At 33.7% G+C, this 10,380-nt stretch overlaps 1 protein-coding gene across 1 annotated transcript in view; it reads left to right on the forward strand.

Moving 5' to 3' along the window:
- The window catches only part of Il1rapl1 (interleukin 1 receptor accessory protein-like 1), a 1,198,232-nt gene that overhangs the window by 677,937 nt on the left and 509,915 nt on the right, over positions 1 to 10,380 (forward strand). The window contains exon 4 of the mRNA XM_013026494.1: positions 8,844 to 9,030. Coding sequence (XP_012881948.1) covers positions 8,844 to 9,030 — 187 coding nt within the window. The remainder of the gene's footprint in view (positions 1 to 8,843; positions 9,031 to 10,380) is intronic.

The raw sequence follows: 10,380 nt of genomic DNA on the forward strand, positions 1-10,380 counted from the left end.
CGAAAAACTTAAAAAAATTGACAGACCCTTAGCAAATCTTATCAGAAAAAGAAGAGAACACACCCAAATTAATAAACTCAGAGATGAGAATGGAAACATTCATCCTCTTATCTCTGGTAACCTCTATTATAATTCTGTCTCTGTGAATTTCTCTATTCTAAGTAAGTCATATAAGTGGAACCACAAAATATTTTCCATTTGTGTCTGTCTTACTTAACATAACTTTATCAAGGCTTATTCATGTTATTATACATAATAGCATTTTATTTTTCTTTAAGACTGAATAATATTATATTATAGGTATATAACACATTTTGGTTATCCCTTCTTCTATTGACAAACATCTGAGTTATGGCTGCCTATTGGCTATAGTGAATAGTGCTACTATGAACATAGTGTAAAAGTATTTGTCTGATCTTGTTTTCACTGAATTTGCGTAGATACCTTGGAGTGAAATTGTTGGTAGCTCTCTATTCAACATCTTGAGAAACTGCCAAACTATTTCCCACAGAGGCTGTCCATTTTCCATTCCCACCAGCAATGCACAAGGATTTCAATCTCTCCATATCCTTGCGGACCCCTGCTGTTCCTCTCCTTGTTAAATAACAGCCCTCTTACTGAGTGTGAAATAATATCATCTAAAGCTTTTTGTACAATGTTCTTTCTCTGTGTCAGTTTTCTCTTAAAAGAATAAAAAGTCCACAGTGAATTGTTAGCTCAGGCCTGTAATCCTAGCTACTTGGGAGATTGAGAACTAGGAAGATCACAACTCAAGATCAACTGGGCCAGAAAAATTTGAAGACCTCTTCTCACCCTATAAGTGGATACAGTGGTAAGGACCTGTCATCCTAGCTATATGGAAGGCTTAGATTGGGAGAACATAGCTTCAGGCCCGCTGGGGCAGAAAAGTCTTAAAGATTCCTTCTCCATGGGACTGAGCAAGGTGGTGGTATGTGCGTGTTTTCCCAGCAATGACAAGAAGCCTAAAATTGGCAGATCACAATCCACATACAACTCGACCAGTAAGTAGGACCTTATCTTAAAAATAACCAACACAGTAAAGGGCTGCAAGTACAGCTTAGTGGTTGAACGCTTTGGAAAGGATGAGGTTTTAGGTTCTAATACCAGTTCTAGCCCTCCCTCCCCCCCAAAAAAAACCTTCACACAATCCACTATTTTGCTTATTCTCTATTTCATGCCCAGCCAGGCCAACAACATGTTTCATGCTCAATAAATGCATTGACTAAAATAATTTAAACCCCAGGATAGGTATATTAATTCAGCAAATGATGGTTATATTCATCTGTATTCCTTTGCATGACATGATGGGATTAGAGATTTTTTACTTAATTTTTACAAAGCACCATACTTTCCATTTCTTTATGAATGGGGTGATGTCATTCTTTCTGATGGAAGCATAGAATTCATATATATATATATATATATATATATATATATAATCACATTTTCTTGATCCATTCATCTACTGAGGGGTATCTGGATTGATGCAACATCATAGCTATGGTAAATAATGCCAAAATGAATCTAGTTTTGCTAGTAGCTTTAGTGTGGCCTTGTTTGGAGAAAATCATATTAAGTGTAGTAAGCCAGATCCAAAGAAACATAATCTCCATGGTTTCCTTCATTTGTAATAATTAGTGTATGCCTAGGATAATACTAGCAGAGTTCACAATACCCAAATAGCTGTGTACATATGACCATATAAAATGATGCTAATCGAATTATCTCCATGATATGGAGATAAGGGTTTTTTTTAAAAATATGATTTTTTCTTTTTTTCTTTATTTTTCAGTGTACTGTTTGCAGTTATTTCTTTTGCCTTTCTTTTTTTTTCTCCTCTGGTTTATTCCCATGGTAACTTTCTAATTTTGGTACCCTTTGTCTTGCATATAAGTTTATCTGATTTGAGGAAGGGAAGGGAAATCATAGAAATGGGGAGACAAAGGGTGAACTAATGCAACAGCAATACTCACTAGACACTGTGTTGGAAATGCACTTTACAACTTGGGGAAAGGGGAGTGGAAGGGAAGAAAAATGGGAGAAAATGAGGGCGGGGGCAAACATTGTTAGACAAGAAATATACTCATTAATTATATAATTGTAACCCCTGTGTACATCACTTTTACAGTAAAATACAATTTAAAATAAAAATAAAGCACCATACTTTCTCAATGAAGTGTTTAAACATGTAGAATGAGAAGATATCAAACAATAACCTAAGAAATGTGATGAGAATGAGATAAAGGAACTGGAAAATAGAAAATTAGGAAGTGGTATAAAAACTAAGCAAGATCTCTTTTTTTTTTTTTTTGCCAGTCATGGTACCTGTCCTTTAGCTCTTCAGCTCAAGGCCAGCACTCTACTGCTTGATCCACAGTGCCTCTCCTGGCTTTTTCTGTTTATGTGGTGCTGAGGAATCGAACCCAAGGCCTCATGCATGCTAGGCAAGCACTCTACCACTGAGCCACCTTCCCAGTCCAAAGATCTTTTGTGTTAACTTCTACTTGGAGCACCAATTTGTTGTCATAAGCATGGACTTTGAAGGAGGTGGCTGTGATTCTCTTTTGTTGTTGGTGTTGTTAGTCATGGGGTTTGAACTCAAGACCTTGGGCATTGTTCCTGAGCTTTTTCACTCAAGGCTAGTGCTCTACCACTTTGAGCCACAGCCCCATTTCTGGTTTCCTCGTAGTTAATTAGAGGTAAGAGTCTCATTGACTTTTCCTGTCTGGGCTAGTTCAAACTGCGATCCTCAGATCTCAGGCTCCTGAATTCCTAGGATTACAGGCATGAGCCACTGTGACTGACAGTGATTCTCTTTAGAGCACATTTCCAGCTTGGATTTCCATATCCCCCAAATACACTTATGTTTCCTTCTCTTCCTTCCTTCCTTCCTTCCTTCCTTCCTTCCTTTCTTCCTTCCTTCCTTCCTCATTTCCTCCCTCCCTATCTTCTTTCCTCCTTTCTTCCTCCCTTTCTTCCCTTCTTTCCTTTCCCAATCCCTTCCCTTCCCTTTACTCTGTCTCTGCTTTTCCTCTCTACCATTCTTAGAATAAATAATGAAATTTAAAAGTTCTCATGTCCCAAAATAGGCAGAGAAATACTGGACTCAAAATGCATATGCTCAGATCTCCTTAAGTCCAATAGTCTCAGAATATGAAACTAGAAAAAATTAAAATGGTAAAATTATATTGATCATTTTCCACCAAAAGGAGATAGATAATGATTTTTACACTTACAGTTAACAGAAGTCTGTAGATGAAGTGCAATTTGCCACAAAAATGAAAAAAATGGAATTTCAAATGGAAGGCAATAAACCAGCATTTTTAGGTCTGAGCTGTTCGATGGTTTTACTCAAATCTTTACACCAAGGGCTGATTCAACTACAGATAAATCAATAGGTACTTTAGAGTGTTTCTGAAAGGAAAAACTAATTTAAACAAACCTTACATTTAGTGTCAGTGTTTATAAGTCTAATGCATTTAAAAATAGAACATATGAGACAGGGGCCATTCTTCAGACATCACCAGAAAGACGAAAGAGACAATAAAATATAAAAAGTTATGGAAGGCTTTAATAATAGAAATATGCACTCCAAATACAATTTAAGACTTAACAAACCTTAATACACTATTAACTCCACCATCTAAACCTTGACATTTTCTGATTCCCTTCACTTGAGTATCATGTCTAATAATCAGACCCTATAGTCAAATTCTGCTGCTCTCCTGGGTTTATCTTACTTTTCCAAAGGTTTGTGACACTTCAAAAATATTACGTGCTTTCTTTTTTTGTAAAAAAGGAGGACTGAGCCTCAATAAAAGAATACCAGTGTGTGTTGAAGTAAACCATATGAATCGTAGAAGCATAGAATGACTTAATCTTCTAAAAGCATTGATCAAATCTCTGACTTTCTTATTTAGCACGTCATGAAGTTAAAAAATGGTCAAACATTATGGAAATGTTATCATTTCCCCCTAGAATGAGAGAATTAACATAATATATAGGTCAACTCTTTAGTGATGGTGTTAGAGTATGTAGTTTATCCATTTTGTTAGTGGTAATTCAGTTGGAGGAAAAGAGAGACCAAATATTACATATTAAGTGTGGTGATTAGAGAATAATTGTAACCTATTATACTAAGACATTGCATAAAATGCTTTTTAATACACTTTCTCAGCTAATGAGATATATACAAAATATCTTCCCCTCCACAAAGACAGAATTTTCTGCCTGACTTCCTATCTGCTCTATCCAAATTTCCACACTTCAGTCTGTATTTATGACAAGGTAGTCATCTTTCAGAAACAAAATTTGAGAATCTCTGTCAGAATCCAATTAAAAATTTCCCTCCCTTTCAAAGTAGCACTCGACTTAAAATTTATAGAGGATTTCACAGTACACTACTCAGTTCCAGTATCTGTCCTCAAGGAATTATTTATTTTATTTGTAATCACTTATTGTTTTCTTATTTTTAACAAAATATATGGACTAGTTTCCAGTTCTTTTACTGAACTTGAGTAGGAATTTTCTTCTCCTTTCTAAATCAACTCAATGCCAATGTTTTAAGAAGTTAATCATTATTTTTCCAAATATGTAATATTGTATATCCATAGAAGGAGAAAAAGACCTGCAATTTACTCCATTTTAGCCTTCTTGGATTTTAGACCTAAGTTTTCACAAAAATCCAGACTGTATCTTATTTGGTTTTTCTTAAGACATCCATGTTTTGGAATATAAAATAATATATAGATAATTTAGAACTAAGAGGTAGTTAAATTTCTTTTATTTTAAACACTTCTAGCTATATATAAATATTATATATATATATTTATATATTATATATAAATGTAAACACATATTTATTGAGATTATATACACCTATGATATATAGAAAGTTTATATATATTAAACCAGTGCAAATATTTTCCACTAGCTTGTAAAAAGGACCAATAAATTACAATTTATATGTCTGACTTCCCATCCTATTTCTGCCACAAATTAGATAATAGAACTTGGACAATAAACTGATTTCTTTAGTCACTGGAACTCTCTGCTATAATATCAAGACATTTGTACAATACCTTGTTTATACTTGCTATGTTTTATATTATTACCCATGTCAGAGAAAGTGAGATCCTTTCTATAAATTTCATATTAATATTTTCTTCACTGAAAAGGATAATTTTGTGACGACTCTCAGATATAAACAGTTCTGTTCTCTCTGCATGAATGTATGTCCTGTCTTGCTAGCCATTTTATAAGCATTGAAACCAGCAGTCATAATTCAACTTTTTCCTAGACAGTATCCATCTGTTATAAACAAAAGAAGCCAAATAAATAAGTGCTAATGATTTTAACGTAAGTCCTGTAGGAGCACTTTCCCTATCCCATCTATGATAGACCACGTTGTTTCCCTGACAGCAGATTCATAGCCATCATACCACAAGTTTGATGGTTGTGGAATTCATTCTTTGCTTTGAGTGTGTAAACTCTCCTCTAGGGTATCATTTGTTTATTAATGTGTCATAAGTTGCTTGCTTCCTATTAGCTCTTACAGTAAATAGGACTACAGCATTGGTTGAATATTTTTAGCTTTCTAAATCACCTCCTGATGAACAAAAACAGTAAACATGCATTAAAACATTGAAAGTAATTTGAAAATAGTGCTATCCTGTGGAGATTGAATTTCTAGACATTACCAGACAGTTGCAAATCAGCTAGAGATTAAAAAGGCAGATAAATGAGCAGATCCAAGGGTAAGTCATCTGGAGCCATTTTCTGGAGATTAACGGTCACTTGAATGTATAAAAAGAAAATGTGCAATGATTAGAGTCCATAATTCCCTTCAACTTCAGTCATTCTTGTCCATCCCACTCTGAGATCCCAAGTGAAAATTAAAAACACTTACCTGGTTTTCTATGCTTCACACTAATTACATATCAAAGAATGGAAGGCATCATATGAGAACCAAACAGTGTGTGGTTTTTGCCGCAAAACGGAAAAAAGATTTGAGAATAAAGGAAACAATGCTGATAATAAGGTGGAACACATACTGAGCGCCCACTCAAAGACAGGTAGAATTCTAATCACTTTACACGTTTTAGTCTTTAATATTATGTTCTCCTTATACAAATGAGTGAAAAGAGGCCTAAAATCCAAGTATTAGTGTCTAGTTCTCAAAAATTATGAGTAATTTTGTTGCAATCTGATTACTGACAGTTGGGAATTCTTCTTCTATCCTTCTTGTATAAAAATTATCTGGTATCTAATATGATATGCTACAACACATAAGCAAAAACAAACAGTTCATATAGCAAAAAACTTGAGATGCTTAGATCTAAAAGATTTATGTGGAAGGTTCAAAATTAAGAATGTACTGATTTATTTCCTAGAAAGTTCTTGGTTCCTTAAAAATTCTAAAGAATTGGAAAAATAGGTGTTATTCTAAAGCCTAAATATTTTCTTAAGGTGTTGTTCAATGTGTGCTAAGGTAGTTAATACTTTAACTTATATAATTCGTTTCTGACAAAAATATCATACAAAGAGCCTGGAAAGAACATGCTCTAGTTTATAGCAGAATAAAATTAATAAATAATGCGTGAGCAATATTGCTGGCAAGCCTTAAAAGGGCTGTCTTTTTCACTTCAGTGTGAAGCTAGAAGTAAAATTTAACATACCTTATTCTTTCTCAAAGATGTTTCTTTTCCATTATTTTCCATGCTGAAAGATTTCCTCTACCTTTCATATGCTCAACTAAGAAAAAAGTCCTGCATCTTTCATACCTGTTTCTTTGCTTCCTTGCTGTCATATTGGTTTGATTTTTTAAATATATTTTGAATATGAACCCCTTCACTACCCCCACCCAATAAAGAGTACCCTTTTGGAGTCACCATATTTTCTAAAATGAGTGCAGTTGCTTTACAATTTGTTCTACTTCGTTTAGTCTTGTTTTCCATACAATCCATTTTTCTCATAACAATCAGGGAAATCTTCTCTACAATCCATATTTTATCATACTATAATATAAAGTCCCAATATTGACTTTCAGCCTGATGCTTGTGCATATTTCTAGTTACTGGTCTTTTATATATATTTCATAGACAAACTATAGTTTCTGAAACCAAGGTCTCTTAAGGAATTTTGCAGTTTGTTAAGGTTTATCATTTCTTCTAGCCTTTGTGCATATTGTTGCCTAAAATAACTCTCTTCAGAATTGAAAAATATTATTTTTGTTATTTACTTCAAATACTTGTCCAACATTTAATTTTAGCATGTCCACTAATGTGTACAATGCATTTGAGTAACTGTTAAACTTTCATTCCCTTTTACAATACAATTCAAATCTCATCATGTATGAGGCCTTCATTTTTCTTTTTTTGAAATCACTTTGGTTATCTCTCTCTCTTTACATATATATATATGTTATTTATATATTGTTATTGTAAAAATTATTGTAAAACTTGTATACAGAAGGGTTAGAGTTACATAAATCGGTAGTGAGTACATTTCTTTTTGAACAGTGTCCCCCCCTTCCCTTGCTTTCTCTCCCAGTTGTGTCCTCCTGCCCCTACCTACAAGTTTCAGTCGTGTGCTTGTACATGTTTTCCTGAATTCTGAGAGGCTGAGGACAGGAAATCTATTTTTATAATTCTAGAAAAATCCTTGAAAACATATTTAGAGATGTTTTGTGAGATTGACTAATATTAAATGGTTAATGGGTTTGCCTATTAAGTATATTAGATTCACTTGTTCACTAGATAGTATAAGAAAATAGAGATGTCTACATTCCTTAAAACTCTTCAGATTTTTCATAAATGTTTATTTTGTTATTCCGCATATAACACTGAATAACTCAGATACCTATTTCTAAATTACTTGTCTTCTGGCTTTGTTGTGGCCCAATGATGTAGAGATAGTAAGCAATGAGATTCAAATAAAGAACAAGCAGTTGGACACTTAACAAATGATTTTTTTTTAGAAATTGTGAATCTGGCATTTTATTCTTTTCTCAGTTTCTACCCTAGTACAATACATTATATACTTTCAGAGTTCATTCAATGTCCAGACACTTAAATAGCAAACAGAAGTGGTATGAATTATATTAAAATTTCATTTATTCAGAGCTCTTCCAAAATAATATCTGAGCATGATTTCTATTCTCGGGTATTCCAAGTTCTAAACCTGATGTAGGATCCAGCAAAGTAAAAATAAGATGTTGATTTAATGATTTGATTCAGTAGAATCTATCAGGAAGGAATTGTCCTTATGTAACATGGTAGAATGCTTCTCTTGACAACATGGTATCCCAGTCTCAAACCAAATGGATATGGACAGTTAAAAAGTATGATGTTTCAATACTTTTATCAAATATTACTTCCTGCCTAGATGCATCAATAACTTTAACTCTTACCATGGCAACCACTATTGTAAGAGCTGGACAGAATTATTCTTGTCCTTCCATTGTACTTAATAGGTCAGCTACATTTTACTTCTCTGTTGAGTTTGCCAATTTTAGCCGAAATTTAAGCATGATTTCCTTCCCAACCGAACTCTTCCTTTATTCTATTTTCCTAGATAAAAATATCTCGAACACATTTCAAACTGATCCTGGCTTTATGACTATTTTTTTTCTCAGAAAATGTAATAAACATGTTGGACAAAGTGTTGTATGGTTTCCTGACAAGAGACAACCCTATAGAATAAAATCAGTTACACAATGGAGACTTTACTTCTTTTTATTCTGAATGAGTTAAATTCACTCCCTTGGAAGCACTCACTTTTTGTTCACAGTAGGTCACCATATTTATTCTGCTTTGTTACAGGAACTCTACATATTGTATGAAAGTATCCATCTCACTGACAGTGGGAGAAAATGACACTGGACTCTGCTACAATTCTAAGATGAAGTATTTTGAAAAAGCTGAACTTAGCAAAAGCAAGGAGATTTCATGCCGTGACATAGAGGACTTTTTGCTACCAACCAAAGAACCTGAAATCCTTTGGTATAAGGTATCAATTATAGATGATTTTATTGTTTATAAATAGCTTAATGTGAGTCATATTCTGGGAGAAATAGGAAAAAAATTAGATCGATGGGATATAGTTAAGGTCGATCTTCCTAGAATGTTCTGACAAGTTTTGCTGTTTTTAAAAATCACTGTTTTTTATAAGTAAAATATTATTATAGGTATTCTGTTATAATAAATTTTTCCTGTTTATTTGTTGTAGAAATTTTTCTGCATCTATTATAGTTGAGATTGATGATTTCTGGAACTAAACTATGTTGAACACTCATTTTAGGGTTCTTTATATTAACAGTCCATAATGTTCACAAATGTTCCCAAATTAAGGTGGCAAACTATTTTAAATGAAACATTTTATTTAATGGAAACAACTTTGTTCATATTAAAAAAAGTTTTAATATATAAACACACTCATCTTAAACATTATCTGAGAAATTTCTTAACATTGCAAAGTACTATCAGACTATCTTCAAGACAAAAATCATTTCGTCTTCAAATAATCTACCCTCCTTTTATCTATCACATCATTAATTTTAACTGACATTCTAATTATTTAAATTTTAAGTGTACAATGCTGCATAAGATTTTTTTTCATCTTGAATGAAACAGTATAGCTATGTACTTGTTGCTCATGCCTGTAATCCAAGCTACTTAGAAGGCTGAGATTCGAGGATCATGGTTTGAGCCAGCCCAGGCAGAAAGGTCCATGAGTCCATTATTTCCAGTTAACCTACAAAAGGCCAGATGTGGAGATGTAGGTCAAATAATAGAGCCCCAACCTTGAGTGCAAAAGCTAAGGAACAGTCCACAATCCAGACCCTGAGTTTAAGCCCCAGTACCACCACAGACACAGACACAGACACAGACACACACACACACACACACACATACAGAGTATAGATGTGATAAAAATAAAACCATAGGATATTTTCTGCATAGATTGACGATTTTACTGTATAGTTTGCTGAAAATAGGACCTTAAAATTTTTAGCCTTTTAATTCCTAGTCTACAAATCCCAATATCAAAATGTTAACTCTTAAAAGTAATTACTCATAATTCTCTTATCAGAAATGAAACAAGAAATCTTAGCAACTTTAAAAATTTTTTGCCACAATTAATCAGTGTCCCCATTTCAGTAAGTTTGTAAGAATTCAGAGCTTGTAAAGGAAAGTCTTGACGTATTTTTTTTTTTTCAGTTTGTCCTTTATTCTTTTTTTGGATCTGGTCGTGGGGCCTAAACTCTGGGCCTGGGCGCTGTCCCTCAGCTCTTCAGCTCAAGGCTAGCGCTCTACCACTTGAGCCACAGAGCCACTTCCGGCTTTTTTTCTTTTTGCT

The sequence above is a fragment of the Dipodomys ordii genome, unplaced genomic scaffold (assembly GCF_000151885.1).
Source record: "Dipodomys ordii isolate 6190 unplaced genomic scaffold, Dord_2.0 Scaffold94, whole genome shotgun sequence".
NCBI classification, from domain to species: domain Eukaryota; kingdom Metazoa; phylum Chordata; class Mammalia; order Rodentia; family Heteromyidae; genus Dipodomys; species Dipodomys ordii.